The 17,483-nt window shown below is 38.5% G+C and overlaps 2 protein-coding genes and 1 pseudogene across 2 annotated transcripts in view; 2 read left to right on the forward strand and 1 right to left on the reverse strand.

Moving 5' to 3' along the window:
• Window positions 1-869: 869 nt before the first annotated feature.
• On the reverse strand, window positions 870-2,539 carry LOC140946147 (uncharacterized). The gene is made up of 3 exons (XM_073395230.1): window positions 2,419-2,539; window positions 2,092-2,200; window positions 870-1,153 (listed from the first exon to the last, which is right to left on the reverse strand). The coding sequence occupies exons 1-3, from the start codon at window positions 2,439-2,441 to the stop codon at window positions 896-898; spliced, it is 390 nt and encodes a 129-aa protein (XP_073251331.1). The 5' UTR covers window positions 2,442-2,539; the 3' UTR covers window positions 870-895.
• A 4,980-nt stretch (window positions 2,540-7,519) lies between these two features.
• Window positions 7,520-16,190, forward strand: LOC140945454 (uncharacterized; annotated as a pseudogene).
• A 1,051-nt stretch (window positions 16,191-17,241) lies between these two features.
• LOC140945455 (uncharacterized) overlaps window positions 17,242-17,483 on the forward strand; it is a 105,747-nt gene continuing 105,505 nt past the window's right edge. Inside the window, exon 1 of the mRNA XM_073394478.1 lies at window positions 17,242-17,353. Within this exon, the coding sequence (XP_073250579.1) occupies window positions 17,242-17,353 (112 nt within the window). The remainder of the gene's footprint in view (window positions 17,354-17,483) is intronic.

Here is a 17,483-nt window from a genome sequence, read left to right on the forward strand (position 1 = left end):
GGGAGTATCAGACTAATGCTACAAAGACAATAGTGATGCAAACAAAAATCGCCATAGGCTTCAGTACACAACGTACAAGCCAACATCTCTACACATGTATCTCACTTATTGTTGTCACTCTGCTGTAACTGGACGGCAACAACTTGGACCTGGCTATGGCATACAAGGTACTCTATGAGAATTAGCCTGGATTCATTTTTGCACTGCATTAACCTTACACTCCCTGTTTTATTACTTTAGGATAACCCAATGACTGTCTTAACATTCCTGCAATTTTAATGAAAACAGTCGAGTAAAGGTTGTTATTAAGAATAAAACTCTTATCACCTTTCCAATCAGATCGTGTAATTCATTTACAGTTGATCAAGTCAGGGTTATCCTGACTAAAGAAGGCTAATATTATTAATACATTTGGGACTTTAAGCAAATTGCTACAGCGACCTCTACTATGGTCGTGGATGCGAGTCCTGAAGAGAGTATGTCACTGTGGTCGATCAAATTTCAACCTTATGCAAGTGGCACCCAAAAAGTGACTACAGGGTTTCTCGTTCGTTTGCTTTTGCTGTTAGTAAAACACAGGGAAGACTAAATTGTTGGGGAACTAGAAGTGTCAAATACTTCGTTGATTAAGTGAAAAACAGTATGACAGGTTTTAAACCACCGCAAAATGGAGGAAAGGCACATTTTTATTCTCATGTAGAAACGACTATGCCATCACATTTGGTTCTGTGGTGAAAGGTTATTTTCAAGCATGTGCCCTGCATCGCTTTACTTCCAGTTGCCAAAGTAGCAGTCACTGTAGCAATTTGTTTTAAGTCTTTATTACTGACGTCCCGCCCATGAGGGGCAGTTTTTTGGTATTAGTCTGTCTAAAGGTTTTTATCAGCCTCTCTGGTTATTTTTGCCTTTTTGTCATACGTGCCTCATAAGAGGCATCAAGAACAGCCTTGATCTTTTTCAACCTAGATCTTTCCCAGCGTAGTGGCTTAATGTGCCTTGGTGGTGGACCCCTGCTCCCATCTTCATTGTTATCACTTTCCTCTGAAGACATGAATTCCACAGCATTGGGCAGGTCTAGCAAAGCCTTTATTTTGGTTTTGTCGTCAGCAGAAAGATGCGCCTTCTCCAACACTTCCGTGCGATACGTCAATTTCTGAACACCAAAAAAGCTCATTTAGTCACAGTGGCATGACTACTGTGAAAAACATTAACAGTTACTTTTTTCTTCAACAATAGTTTAGTCTTGCAAAAAAAGCCTACCTAAATATTTTGAATCTTTAGATTTTGTTCTTGCTGTCTACTCTGACATAGCTGCCACAGCCGGAGGTTTTTGAAATTCCCTGACTTTTTCCTGACAAATGTAAAATTTCCCTGACCAACTGAGTCAACAATTTCACAAATTACTCCTGACAAGGGACTCAATGCACCATTCACAGCCACCCCTCACCTATTTAGTCACATGTAATGTACATGACTTGATAATCCCTTAATATAATGTGTAAACAGTATTGATTTTTTTGAAAAACCAACATCAGCTGGTTGTTCAATTAAAAGGAACAATATTCTACCAATACAGCATGATTCATGTCCGAAAAAATATACCAAAGTACCTTAAAATGTTCACTTTTCCCTGACTTCCTACAAAGCCTTACATTATCCCTGACTTGAAGTCAAAATGCCTGACTTTTCCTTGACCTTGAAAAAATTTTATTTTCCCTGACCTGTGGCAACCATGTCTGAGAAATTTACACCACAATCAAACCATGCATATAAATGGCAATAAAAAAATAAAAAATATTAAAAATGTCAAAGGGGGTAGGGTATGGCACTCGTGCATTCTATAACAATCATATGTATGCACTAGACAAACATGCAAAACATGTGTTGTGTTCTAAAAAAATGAAAGAGCCTAGTGCCCTTAACATGAGAACCCAGGGTAACCCAGGATGAATGTGCTTGAAAAAACTAATGTGCCAGGGGCCACCAGGAGATGACAAAGCACAGTCTTGTTAGTAGTACACTGCATGTAAGGAATATTTGCACTGCAAGCATTAACAAAATAATGTACATCTTGTCATGTATTTTACCTACCCTTTTCGCTCTCAATCGGCGCCTAACCAGAAATCTGTGTTCTTTGAGTTTGCCATTTTTCTGCCTCACCACGTCATCGCGGGTGCTTTTAAAGTACTGAAAATTGCCCCTGGCAAAAGGAAAGCATGTTAAATGTGCAGGTGTGTAGACAAGGAATTAAGAGTGTTTCTTGGTGTTGCTAAAAGTATTATTGGTTTGCTCTTGTTTTTTGGTATGGGAATTTTAGTGTCTTCTCAATCCTTTGTATTGTTTCATTAGATGATTGCACCTGTCCGCAACACCTAGAAACTGCCAGATTCAAGGAACTTGGAAAAATGCAAGACTGACCTTTTATCTCTGCTTTGGGCCATTTCTTTTTTCCAAAATTTCCCGACTTCATTTACCAAAATAGCCTCAACGTTTCTGTTCTCCTCATCAACATACCTCAAAAAAAACAAACAAACAAACAAAAACAAAAAACAAAAACAAAAACAAAAACAAAAAATATGTCAGATATTTCTAAATATGTATTTCAAATAATATGTATTTTGTAACAACCTGGTTCTGAAAAAACTTACTGAGCTTAATGAGGCAGTTTTCTGGTAGTGCATGACAAAGAAAAATATTTTTTTTAAAACATAAATGGAGGTTGCTTTTGTCATCAAATAAAGCTCGTATCCAAGTGTTTGAAGTACTGTACAATAACAAATTGAAGTGAGAGGAAATGATATCACTGGATAATAGTCTTGTTGATCTTCTTGTGGCATTCAGAGAATTAAAAGTATCATTGACACAAGCACCATTTTGTCCACTCAAAGATGGATAAATAGAATTGCAACTTCCCACTCAAAGATGGGCGTCTTACTTGTGTCAATGAAGGTTGCTTTGTCATCGAATAAAGCTCTTATCCTTGTGTTCCAAGCTAAGCGACAAATTGAAGTGTAAGGAAATGATATTCCTGAATAATCTCTTTGTTTACATGTATCTCCTGGTGACTGTTGCAACATTATTGAAATATCATTGACACAAGCACTACTTTGTCCACTCAAAGATGGATAAATAGAATTGCGACTTCCCACTCAAAGATGGACGTCTTACTTGTGTCAATGAAGGTTGCTTTGTCATCGAATAAAATGGTTATCCTTGTGTTCGAAGCTAAGCGACAAATTGAAGTGTAAGGAAATGATATTATTGAATAATCTCTTCGTTTATCTCCTAGTGACTGTTGCAACATTATTGAAACATCATTGACACAAGCACTACTTTGTCCACTCAAAGATGGATAAATAGAATTGCAACTTCCCACTCAAAGATGGGCGTCTTACTTGTGTCAATGAAGGTTGCTTTGTCATCGAATAAAGCAGTTATCCTTGTGTTCGAAGCTAAGCAACAAATTGAAGTGTAAGGAAATGATATTCCTGAATAATCTCTTTGTTTACATGTATCTCCTGGTGACTGTTGCAACATTATTGAAATATCATTGACACAAGCACCACTTTGTCCACTCAAAGATGGATAAATAGAATTGCGACTTCCCACTCAAAGATGGGCGTCTTACTTGAGTCAATGAAGGTTGCTTTGTCATTGAATAAAGCTGTTATCCTTGTGTTCGAAGCTTAACAACAAATTGAAGTGTAAGGAAATTATATTCCTGAATAATATTCTTGTTTATCTCCTGGTGACTGTTGCAACATTTGAAATATCATTGACACAAGCACTACTTTGTCCACTCAAAGATGGATAAATAGAATTGCAACTTCCCACTCAAAGATGGGCGTCTTACTTGAGTCAATGAAGGTTGCTTTGTCATTGAATAAAGCTGTTATCCTTGTGTTCAAAACTTAACGACAAATTGAAGTGTAAGGAAATGATATTCCTGAATAATATTCTTGTTTATCTCCTGTTGACTGTGGCAACATTTGAAATATCATTGACACAAGCACTACTTTGTCCACTCAAAGATGGATAAATAGAATTGCGACTTCCCACTCAAAGATGGGCGTCTTACTTGTGTCAATGAAGGTTGCTTTGTCATCAAATAAAGCTGTTATTCTTGAACATTAAATATTATTTTCGTACAGGTTTATCCTTGTGATAAACATCTACAGTCTCAGAAATTGGAGTGGAAATGTTTTGTACATTTCAGTGTCAAGGAATTTTTATAAAATATTTTTCTGTCATTGATATTTTATTCCGTACTCCGTTCCATGATTCCGTTTCCTCATTCGAGATTCAGCATTTTACGGCTGCCATCTTCGCCATTAAAATGTGTATTAGTATACAGAAAAATTCTTTTTCGGTGAAGCATCAACTATGTCTTTATTGCAAAAGAAATCAGACAAACACGTGCTTTACAGGTAGATGTTATCAAAGAAACTACAGGCAACATACAAAGGTCAGATCTGTAGGGAGCAACTCGCTGTCGCATGAAACATGTAAGCTTATGTAAGCTCACATGCGAAACGATTTTTATGATCGACACCCAAAGCTATTACATAGACTTTAAAAAAGTTTTTATATAATGCTATTATAAATATGCTTCTATATATTTAAACAAGATTCAGAATGTACTTACGAAACAACAAGGATCCACGGTTTAAAATAGGTGTTCTTTCTTCTCAATGGTTGTTGAAACACTCAGTGTGCATTCGAGTCGCCACGAGTGAACACTGAACTCCTTCGTCACCGCTTCCATGGGATTTGGCGTTTCATTTACATAGTTTTTCGAACTATTATTCCTCCCTGCAGTCTATCTCCGCAATCTATCACACTCTCTTCGCTCATCTTCACAAAAAAAACGGCCCTGCATGTACAAACCACCAAAATGGAAGGCGAACCGACAGCGAAGAATGTTCAAAAGGGCGCGCGGTTCAAAATTCAACGTGAAAGCGAGGCACGCATGCTCATAAGACTCACGCCTCCAGAGCGAGGCAAAATGCGTGCAAGGGCGTTAAAAACTCATTTATAATTTATTTTGCTGTTTCTAAATTGTTTCAAATTACGCTTCAATGTTTGGAGCGTTAATAATTTTAATAACACATCTTTGAATCTCTTAGAAAAGAAAGACAGAGGAAATCATCTATCATGTCGAAAACGAACAGTTTATTATAGAACAAATACTACAGACGTGCCTTTCATGTACCGTTCATCGAAGTGTCACTGGCTTTAACATTGGGCTAAAGATAGTGCAGGTTTCTTTGTTTTGTTGGGCAAATCTCAGCCTTGGGTATATGCTTGAAATATTCTTAAAATTTCCCAAATGAAAATAGTGTATCCCTGTGAATGACACTACCATGACCACGACTTACTTTTCCATCCCGGCTTTTGCAAATGGTTCGTAAGTAAAACGCTTGAGCGAGCCGAATCTTGTCGAAGTAAACGGCGATTGTCATTTAGACCTATGATCGGCTACACAAAGAGAAATTAAAATTCCGCATCTTACTTAAGTTAAATCATTTATTTGTTCACAATGCTAAGAAATATACACTCCGAGAACGTCTAAACTAGCAGGATACTTAAACCTTTTGTATTTATTTACATTCCGTCTTTTGCCACTGGCCTGTTTTGGTCAGATGGACAGCCTTGAGTACCGTCTAAGAAGTCACAACAGAACATCATTAAGAACGTTTTACATACTAAAAATAGTGCTGTTGCCGAGAAATCCTTGGCAGCACATCGCCTACTTATAATTAAATCAACCGAAGTTAAAAGCTACCAAATTTCCGTAGAAAATTGTCTGCGGAAACGCGACTTATACGGCCTTGTACATTTCAGCCAACGGAAACGCTGCGGAAACGCTGCGGAAACGCGAAACGCGACCTCATTTTGCTCTTACGTGTTTCCGCCCTCCGGAAATGTGACGGAAACTTGAACCATCAGATTTCCGCAAGATTTCCGAAATACGGAAACGCTTGCAAGTCTGTTTAAGCTAAAGTTTTCATTCATACTCGGCTACTTCGCGTGAATACGATAACATGAAAGTCGAAGAATAATCCGTAATGTGTCATAGCTTCTCAAATTATAGCTGGCAAAGATGTCGGTGTATTTTTATTTTATTTTTCACATTTAACTCTTTTTCTTGGTCAATTTTTGATATGGAGCTAAATGTGTTTTATTTGAAAATTGGAGAATCTAGTAATTCTGCCTAAATAGTCTTGCAAATGTTGTTTTGGAATCGCTGAAATCGAGAATAGGCCGGGCGTGTTTACGTCAACATTTCCAGGGAAAAACCTGCTCACGCCACACGTTCACCCGCTCTCGTGCGAACTTGAATGGACCAATCAGTTACACGTTTATTGTCTTTTTTAATGAAACCAATCAGAGGCAGTCTTGTTCCAGGGTTCCTCAGAGCTCCTCCCTCCCCGGCAGTCATGCGTAAAAGAGATCTCGGATGAAGATTGGAAATCGATTTTAAAAATAAAACAGTTTCGACCACAAATCTGGCCGGCGGCAACATAAAAGAAAGCATCGGGGGCCGGTAGAGGTCTCTCTCATTTCTTTCATTTTTTCTCCTGTCATGAGAGGCCTCTGTACTGTCGAAATTTGTAATAATCATCGCACTTTGTAATACCTGTCGCAATTTGTAATAAACCGTGTCGCACTTTGTAATAAAAAAGCTGTCGCAATTTGTAATAACAGTCCATCGCACTTTGTAATAAACTAAGCTGTCGCAATTTGTAATAATTCCATCGCACTTTGTAATAATTTTTTGAGAGTGATTCAACTTACTTCGTCAACATTAATATAATGCCAAAATATGCATGGTACTTCATAAACAAAGATGATGACGTCTGCTAGCATGTAACATGTCCGTAACATTTTCTTTGGTCAAACATGCATGTCTTCCACTAGAAATTTTTCTGCCTTGATTAATCACGTGACTGACTCGAAACGCTTTTATGAAAGACATGAAACTTCCTGTGACATATCACCAAAAAGATCTGAATCACGTTTAAATTCAAAAATATTTAAATAAGAAAGGCAACATTTAACAACAGAAAATTCATGAATAACCTGGCATTCGTCGTCCAAATCCATGTTTGCTTGCCACGTGACACGTGAAGTCTTCGGCGGGGGGGATAATCCCATATATGGATGGGCTAGATAGGTTAGTACCGCCTGATAGGGTATGGTTTTTGAGGATCTCGAGCCTTTAATAGGGTATCATTTTTTACGTTGTTGGCCTTGTGTCTTTGGTTTGATCCTTAGATAGGGTAACTCAAGTAGTAATGGATGGTTTATTCCATCCTTTCCATTTTGTAGAAAAACAGTAATCCAGAACACGCTCGGAAGAATTGCAAGGTCTTACGAGTTGTATATACGCAGGGAAGGATAATTTTTTACCATCCCCATGGTATTTGCTTTAGAGGACTCCTTACAGAAAACAATTGTTTTAAGATGGAATGAGTACTCCTTTTGTTCCTGTATGGGACCAAATCAAGTGAGAATAATGGACCAAATGCCCAGCCGGCTCAGTGTAAGACCCCAAGTGAGTGTTATAAAAACCGGTACATACGAAGGTATTGGCTAGCGACTAATTGGATTTTGTGTTTAGGTTTTTGTTGTGGTTCAAAGGTTTGCCACTGGTGACGTTTTTTTTTCATTTGCAGTAAACATTTTGAATCTTTCCAGGCCTCGTTTGATTAAGTTGGCCAAAATATGGAAGCCACTATTACTTCTTTAAGATCGCTCGTTAGACAAGAACGGTGTACCACGTGATGTGTCAACCTGTTATATCATCTAACAAGGAAAGCTTGAACTCTCCTGGTGTCCTTATTCGAATGATGTAGGATGGATGTTACGATTAGCGGAAATTAAATGCTTTTTAATAATGGCCTGTTTGTGTCTAGTGTGTCTAGCTCTGTCTAGATCCTCTACTATGGCAATGCCCTGTCCAGAGGCACATCCCCGTATTGGCCATATAAGGAAGTACACCCGCCGGGTAACCATTGAATGCAAGCCACCTAGTACAATAGCAAGGTTCAAGAATACAGCATTTCGTAAGTCAGATAACTAATCAACATTAATCTAAAAAAATGTTAAGGACTGTGAATAAAGTTAAATGTTTGAATGAGCGGAGATGTTACGTGCTAGCAGACGTCATCTCCATCTTTGTTTATGAAGTACCATGCATATTTTGGTGTTATATTAATGTTGACGAAGTAAGTTTAATTACTCTCAAAGAGTAATTACAAAGTGCGATGGAATTATTACAAATTGCGACAGCTTAGTTTATTACAAAGTGCGATGGACAGTTGTTACAAATTGCGACAGCTTTTTTATTACAAAGTGCGACACGGTTTATTACAAATTGCGACAGGTATTACAAAGTGCGATGGATTTATTACAAATCGCGACAGGTATTACAAAGTGCGATGATTATTACAAATTACGACAGTACAGGCCTCTACTAGCTGGGGAGTGTAAGATTTTGGGCCCCCAGTGGCTCTTACTAAATTGTTTAGTTTAAGGTCGCAGGGCTCATTGTTATGCATTTATTTAAGGTCTCGGTAAAGGAAAACGAGGTGCCCACAGAAAAAAATTCTAGTCGCGCGAATATTTTCGCTACAAAGGCAAGTTATATATCAAATTAAAGCTAAAAGACTAAATTACCTTATAAAAGATTTTATTTCATCGCATTTCAAAAGGCTCTTAAGTTTTTTGCTCTCGAACTCAGAGGTATCGAGTTTACTGCTGAAGCTCCAGCCCTTTCGCGTTGCTAAAAATTCATTTCCTTTTTATTGCATCTTATTGACAGTAGTCCAGTCAATCAAGGCATTTTCGAGGCTCAACATCAAACTAATTGCAACAGAATTGTTTTCAACGCCATTTAAGTAAGGCTGGCCTATCTAGCAAAATACTAAAAATGTCAAACATGTCAAAATTTAGCGTTAAACATTTTGAGCTTTTAACACAGGGCAACCACGTTAGTTGAACTTATACTGTTAACAAAAAATGCACAAAATGTGTTTGTTACTTTTATGGAAAAGTGAAAGAAGAAAGAATAACTGCTGCTTAGTTTTCGCTGATAAAAATGAGGTGTTTCTTTTTTCAAAAGGGATAAATATTTAACACGGCTGGCTTTTGCACAGGAAGCCCATGTTCCACTCAAGGAGCCCCATAACAACAGGAGGCTTTCAGAGTAATAGAGTGAACTGTTGGCTGTAAAAATACAACAAATTTAGTCATGAGGCTTTAAATGTGAAAAATGAAAGCCGTTACTTAATCATTAGCTTTTAAAAGATATCTTTTTTTATCAGATTTCTGTTAGCCGCAAGGGTAAGAAAAATATATATCAGAGCTGGATTTTTGAATAACGTTACAGAGAGCTCTCCCCTTAAACAGATTCAGTTTCTTTAAAAAACTATCTCCAAAGAAGTCAACATAAAAACTAAGAGAGCAGCCATTGTCCTTTTTCTTCTCCTCGTTTCTTTCTCCTCGCTCTTTCTACTTTTCGTTTCCTTGTTCTTTTCCAGGAGGATTTTCGGGCTCATTTTCCTTTCGGCTTTTGATCCTTTTCTCAGTGAAAAGACTGCAATTTTCAATCGGTACGTTTTCAAAAATCCAGCAAGATAATTCTTTGGCTTTTACGGCTACCTTTATATTAATTTTTGTTAACGTACCAACATCACCAAATATACAAGTTTCAATTTTCGAAGCTTTTCATTTTCTTCTTGTTAGAAGCGAATTGGAGAGGAGGGGAGGATAGTTTTACTAATTCTTTACGACGCACAACAATGCAGAGTTTTTGGTTAAGCTCCAATGCCTATGAATTTGATGAGAGGGAAATGCCTTTTCATTAAAGGACAAGTGTTGTTACCTTCGCAAAAAAATTATAACGGAACATTCATCGCATAAGAACTTTGGTTCTGGCAAAGGTTTGTTTCAAGAAAACGAAACAGTATAATGCGGAAGCTGGTTTTTAAGGGAAAGATTTTTTACTCAGTCAGAAGGTTAACATGCAATGAATTGAAGTGTTACACAACGCTCATCTGAAGCGAAACATAGGTTCCGCCATCAGAAGCTAAGTCAGGCAAGCCCATTAATGTCGTACATATGTCCAGTACTTTCGCGCCTTCATTGACCACTGCAATTATTTTCAAATGTTTAGGATACCATGATTGTTATAGAAAAAGAGGTCTTCATTTGCCACTGGACGAAAAAAAATTGGTCGAGGTTCAGGGTTGTTCTCAGAAAAGAAATGCAAGGAGGGAATATAAATGCCTTTAGACCACAGAGCAATTAATCTTATTCATCTTACCAAGAAATGAAGAGCCGCCGCAGAAAATACAAATTAAACACACAGATACACTAAACTAAATCTGAGCCTCGCTTCAACAAGAAGATAAAAAAAAAAATCAATCACACTGCGTTGGTTTTATGGGTTTCCTTTAGAACAGATTCGGCCAGGTGTAATGAAAAGCGCAGAGCGTTATGATCTAGCAAAAACCAAATAGACAGAGTCCTTAGCAGAATATTTATTCACTCACATTGTAAAGTACGGAGCCATAATCCTAAAAGAGGTTGCGCAAGTCGTGAGAAAAAAAAAGAATCCCTGATTTCGATCACACATATTGTGTCCAAGGTTTGAACATAACTACCTCACAAAACTCGATGATCATTACAGAAAATTGGAAAAGGTTATTAACAGTTTGTACTGATACAAAGCTATCATCCGTTGCACACATTTAGTTGCACGTATCCTGCAGCATGGATGCAAATTTAGTAGCTGACTGAACGTTAACAAAATATCAAATCAAACTGTTCACCATCAGGACAGCTACTAAACTTGATTCCATGCTGCAGGATGTAAAAAAAATTATAAGCCTGTAAAACTAAAAATACCTTCTGCATTTCTGATATTGCGAAAAAAAAAAAATCCTAATATTTTTAATCATGTCCATACAGACTGACTAATAGTTTCCCTTTTAAACACCGTCATAGCAAAAACATTACAGCTTGGAAAACAGAATGTGACAAACGAGTGGCTGGGTAACCTGTGCAAAGCCGTCAAGACAAAACACTGACCTAGGTGTTTCTCACACATTTAGTCGGCGTTTTTTAAACCACAACTACCCAAAATACATTAGCGATGTTGTATCGAAAATTCTCAAATGTTTTATCTGAATTCAGATAAAACATTTGATAATTGTTTTTTTTCCTCAAGAATTTTCGATACAAAAGAGCGCTTTTTTAAAATCTGTAAGGCGTTAATTTTAGGGATGACAGATGTGCTCATTTAATTGATTATATCTTGTTGGACAACTTTAATTTGTAAAATCTGCTCTATACATGACCAATGTTTATTCATAGATAGGTGTCCCCGCGGCGTTAACGGTAATTCCCTTTAGTTAGTAAAATGCAAAAAACCAATGTGTTTGTCAGTTTACCTGCTCATCTTGTAGGCTGGTATTGACGCTCCTCGAAAACTTCAGGATCAAGAAACAAATTTGGAGCCATTGGTTCAAGAGAAACCAGCCTTGTTCAAGTCTCAAGTGAATCAGGTCAGTTTCAGCTTCCCTCTTTGTGGCAGGCCTTTAATTTTTGTTCCAAAGAGATGGGCAGATAGGTGAGACAAAAGTTAGAATTTCAAATCACGCTCGCAAACATGGTTCGATTTCATAGCACTTCGTGGCCTCGAAATCACCCACGTTATTTTAACCTACTTTTTAATATGTTCGGTGCGATTTACCTGTGCATTTTTTTTTTCTTAAATATCTTTCCAAAACCTAAATTGGCGGAAAAGTTTTTAGATCTGGTGCCCTCTACGATTACGGCTGCTTGGCTTTCCTACGCATAGACTCCCGCTGGATATTACATTAAAAATAACAACAATTTAAAAAAACCTCCCTACGAAACAAAGAGGCCTCTGCGGAGGAGAGAGGCTGCATGAGCAGAGGTTGATGCCGTAGTTTTTTTTTAAACTGGAAAAATTTTCGGGTGTTTTGGATAGGTGGTCCCCTACGGAGGACGATCGCATAGAGAATTTTTGCTGTATGTTTTTGAAGTAGTAGCATTTTAATTTTGTAAAATCGTTTTAGGGTACATTTGGTAAAGCCGTCGAAAAAGAGACAAATACAGCCGTCCCAACTGACTTAAAAATCGACCCCAGTTTGCCTCCAGAGGAATTTACAGATCATCTTATTCGACTTTTGGGAAGCTTGAACCTCGAAAGTGATACAACAACAGTGGAACATCATATGACCCTTGATCTTTGGGACTTTGCTGGTCAACATCTTTACTATGCCTCTTACCCAGTTTTTTTATCGACTCGAGCAGTTTATATGCTTGTGTACGATCTCAGCAAAGGATCAAAGGAAACCGCTCAGCCTTGTGTCAAACAAGGAACTCGGAAAATTCTTCTCAGTAATCCAAATAAGGAAACAAATTTAGAAAACTTGTTGTCGTGGCTGGTCTCTTTAGACACTATGTGCTCGCTAAAACCAGAAGTGAATGACAAGAAAACCAAAGTGGAGAACCTGCCTTACTGTCGCCCTCCAGTGTTTATCGTAGGAACACATGCAGATAAACCACATCAAGACATCAAGGAGGTTGAATTGCAGATTCAGCAGGAACTTTTTGGAAAGGATTACGAACGTCACGTGATTCGTCCTTTCTTCTCAGTCGATAATACCCTAGGTTCAGCTGATAAGGGAGTTGCCGCACTTCAGAGAGGAATGATTGACTTTTTGAAGCGAGAACCATACATGGGAGAAGAGGTACCAATTCGGTAAGTTATTTAGTTAAGAAACGCACTTTCACCCTACTTTAATGTTTGTCTCATGATGTAGGCACCTCGACGTTATGACTTCTTACGCTTGTCTGCTTCAGTGATGAGGTAGAATGATTAGCCAGTACTTTTCCTGCCGCAATGTTCTTTATGGAACAAAAGACGCTCGTTAAGAGCAGATGAAGTTATAAGGTGCGTATAATTGTGTATATATAAACACTTGAAGAGTTTGCCAGACAGGAGCTCACAACTCTTTCATTGGAAACAATTTGCCAGACACTCTTTCTCTCACTTCGGGGAATAAGACTAAGTCCACCAACAAACAAGACGAACAAATCAACTGTTAGCTTATTACGAGCAGAACGATGGGCAGTTACAGAAATTCGCTGCCAATTAAATTCTGTGTGCTGACTTATTTCAGTCCCCGCTCACAGATGTCCTTCTATAAAGTTTAAATGAAGACTAAAACGCGCGAGCTTGAATTGATCAAACCTTCGAATTTCTAAGGCTTACTTTCCGGCAAATAAAATGAACTGTATGTAAAAAGTGAAAGAGAAATAGCGAAAAATTTTAAATTCTAATTAAATATTTTCTTATGGTTCAGAATAAATTATTCTTGAAACTGAGAATGCTTTGATCAAAGCTGTGTAAATCGAACTGAATCAGTGCATGGAACCTTGCGTTTCCTGTTTTTATCTCACCTGTTGCATGGAATATGTTTGAAATCTCCTTTATAAATCGGTATATTTGAAAGAGCAATAACGAACAAGATACTGTTGACTGACAATATGCAGAGCGGGAGCAGCTGTGGTGTCAACTATTACAAGTAAGCTTGGAGTATTGAGCCTTGGCCTTTCAACACTAACTTGATTTATGATGGGTAGTGCTGCTTAGCTTCAGGTATACAACATCATGAACGTAAAAATTGTTCATTACCTATTAATTTACCGTGTACAGATGCAGCCAAATGTCCCAAAAAACCATATAAACTCTTAAAAATATTTTTCAGTTTTTCTGTTAAACTGTAAAATTCGTCATGAATCTACTACTTGGAAGGAACTAATTCGAAAATCACTATGTTTGCCCATTTTCAGGAATATCACAGAAATCGTGAAAAAAAAAAAAAGAGTTTATCTTTATATGCTTTCAGTGCACGCTGTCACAAAATTACAGACGTTTGTATGGATCTTTAACGATGTTTCAAGAGTCATAACTTAATCCTTGTTCAACCTTAGAGTACCAAACTTGGTCAAATAACCAATCTCAACATGACCTTTGATATGGTGGTGTCAGTTTATCGATTATTTTAAATTTGAAACTCGCCCCAGTTCCCTACGCAACTCCGAAATGGTCAATACTGCAAATTTGACTTAGATTGTACACATATATTGAAGACCATACGCGGCTCCTCCTGGTCGAAACTATTGCATACAATTTCTTAGTTAGAATACATATAGTGCCATGATTTCACTAGTAATCCCTCGTTTAAAATCCATTGGGTTGCACATGCAGCGAACATTAGATACTTTTAAAAAAGCTTGTAGTTAAAGACAAATCTCGTTACTTTTAATGACCAGCGATTGCACGGTGCCGCATTATCCAATTTTCACCGAAAAAGGATCAGACTCCTATGTCAACTGGTTGAAGTCTTTCATTTGCTTGGATTTTTTTACTTTAATGGTAGAGATCAGTCATTGTTCAGTTATGCTTTAACTTTCGCTTCAAGATCTTGTTATTTTATTTGGCTTTCAGATGGTTTAACTTCGAGCAGGTTGTCAAAGCTTTAATTGCTAAGAAAGTGTTTTATTTAAACCTCGAACAACTTTAAGGCATTATCCAGAAAGTTTGCTTCATTGAAGACGAGGATGAAGTTGCCACCATGTTGGATTTTTATCATGACCTTGGCATGATTGTCAGGCACCGCAACACAGTCGTGCTTCGGGCCCAATGGCTCATTGAGGTCTTCAGACAACTCATAACCATTCGTTCTTTTAACGAAATGGTAAGTCAAGTGTATAAGTGCCCCCCACGGAGAACACCATCCCACCACGCTATAAATTCTCTGCATTGCCATTGCCGCAGAAAAACTGCGGCGGATTCATTTACCTTAATGATGATTATCATGTTTTGATAATATCACACCCACTAAGACCAACTCGGCGTTTCCGCTGAAACTCAATATATTAGGTACTAACGTACCAGATGTATTAATAAATGTATGATCCTAAGCCTTACATTGTCTCTCCAACTATTACGGGACTTGTACTTCAAGTATTCGAAGTGCTCGAAGTTCGAGCCCATTCCCCCCCCCCCCCCTTTGGGAACTTACTTCAAGACCAAAACATTTACCTAATCCATACTTGTTTTAATGCTGGGTCAGTTTCGCCCCATGCACTACATCTAAATCCTCTATTTCTGCCTTTGTAGTAGCACCCAAGAAAAAGATAAAAACGCTTAGGTCGTTAACAAGTGTGACGTTTTGTTGATCCTTGATTCCCTGAAGAATTGCCTTTTTCGGTTTTGTTAGGAACCGAGACATTCCCAGTTATGGAAAGAAATGGAGACGACAGGTGCCCTACACATGGAGCTAGTTGATCACGTGTTCTCCAAGTGTTGTCAGCAGCAAGGCCTGATCAAGGAGGATATCCTGAACATGATGGAGCAGTTTGGATTGATCGTCAAGTTGATAACGTCGCCGACAAACGAAATGTACTTTGTACCCTGTCAACTGAAGACACCACCTGAATTCCTTTGTGAAATGGAACTATCACCTGCAGATCCATGTTCACTGTACCTTCATTTTAAATGGGGTTTTGTCCCTCACGGTCTTTTTTGCCAGCTCGTGTCACGGTGTGCTAGATGGTGTTCTGAGAGTGGTTTCAAGGAAACGCCAGATTTTTTCGATGGGGCCGCCCGGTTTTTCATAGGGAAGAAGTCCTTTCACCAGTTCATTCTTTTATGCAGGAAAAGATTCATCCAGATCATCTTGACGCAACCAAAGGGAAGTCATCGTGAAGGAAACCTAGCATCGTTCGCTGAAACAAACGAGGTGGCTCTTCTTGTTCGAAAGTTTTTGGAAGGGACATTGCAGACCCTAATACGCGAGCTGTCGTGGTTGAGGAACCTAAAGTGTGACTGGTGCGTCGCCTGTCCTGGCTGTCTGCGACATGAGCAGGTTTGTTCTATCCACGAGCAGAAGTGCTGTACTCACGAGGACTGTCTGTGCCTTCTGAAAGTAGAGGGGGGGATGCCGAGGCACTGTCAAAAAAGACTTGAGATGCCGACGCTGCCCGGACTGGAAAAATGGTTCTCACTAGAAGGTAACAACATTTCTGTGGGGGTGGATAAGTGTCTTATAACAGTACCTAAGTACATTTCAATATACGACTGACAATGTCATGCATTATTCTCTCATAAGAAATTTCATTAATATTTATTACCCTTATCTTGGTTGCTGGTCACCCTCCGAATCCTCGTTTTTCTTTTAGGGAGTCTGACAGCTTTGAACAGATTTACAAGTTTACAATTCCGAAGCGAGTTTTGGCATGATTATTTGGGCCGTAACTTTAAAATCTATTTATAGGGCCATTCAAAGGCCAAAAGGCTCAAAAGGCCGGACCTTATCCCGGTTTCCGTAGAATGAAGCACGCCTAGGAGCATTGCTACTCCCCCCTGGACGAGATGCTAGTCCATCGCAGGGTTACCCCCCAACGCTATGTCGCCGGTACCCATTTATACACCTGGGTGAAGAGAGATAAAGTGGAGTAAAGTTCTTTATCTAAGGAAACAACGCGACGGGTGAGGCTTGAGCCCCGGGGGCCTTTGGCTCGTGTGCGCCATTATCTATAGTGCCATTCGAACCATTTTCATTATGAAAGTACATTAGAACCCGCAACTCAAAACCTTCAGTACAAATTAAAGATTCGGATTCGGATTCCATTGTCGTGTTTCAAGAACACTGACTTAAAAGATAATTTTGGTCCAAAACTATGATAAAGGTGTCGCGTTTCTTAAGGGTGAACTTTTTTCATGCAGTTCAGTTTCCTCGTGAAAATGTCTGCTTTCGTCTACATATAGATAAAACATATGTGCAAGACGTCTTTTGTGAAAGCCGCTAATAGAGGGTTTGGATACGGCATCCGGTTATACGGACACTATGAGATGTCCCCTTGGTGTCCGTATTACCCGGGTTCCACTGTAGTAGCAATCTGTACGGCAAAAGTTTGAACTGGTCTGTTGGGCTAGACGTGCTACATAGGAACGATATTTTTCAAAAACATGTTCTATTCCTGGCATATAATTGAACAGTGGGATACACGGCTGAACTGTAAAAAAAAGGTCAAGATTTAAGAAAGTATTCAATGTACCTTTGCTAAATTATCAGGATTTATAACATATCAGTTGAAATTTCAGCTAAATTATACGTAAATTTTAAACATAACATGAAATACTGCCATGATCAAAGGCGATTGTTACCGCAAAATCACGAAGGAAGCCGTGAAAGGGACCAAATTACTTTGGGAATTAATTCACGTGTGACCGCATGTTACCACGGTAAACTAAACCCACGGCTTTGTTAACGTGGGAAATGCCTTTTACCATAGTGTGTGTAACCGCACCTATAGTCCGCTTTCAATTCTTGAAGAGTTTTGTTTGTAGATATTTTTCAGAAACTATTGTGTTC

The sequence above is a fragment of the Porites lutea genome, chromosome 8 (genome assembly GCF_958299795.1).
Source record: "Porites lutea chromosome 8, jaPorLute2.1, whole genome shotgun sequence".
NCBI lineage: Eukaryota > Metazoa > Cnidaria > Anthozoa > Scleractinia > Poritidae > Porites > Porites lutea.

Coding starts and splice junctions, on each gene's coding strand:
- LOC140946147 (XM_073395230.1), bottom strand. CDS start 2,441: ATGGCCCAAAGCAGAGATAAAAG. Junction 2,201..2,418: donor GCCCAAAGCAGAGATAAAAG/GTCAGTCTTGCA, acceptor TCCTTTTGCCAG/GGGCAATTTTCAGTACTTTA. Junction 1,154..2,091: donor GCCGATTGAGAGCGAAAAGG/GTAGGTAAAATA, acceptor TTTGGTGTTCAG/AAATTGACGTATCGCACGGA.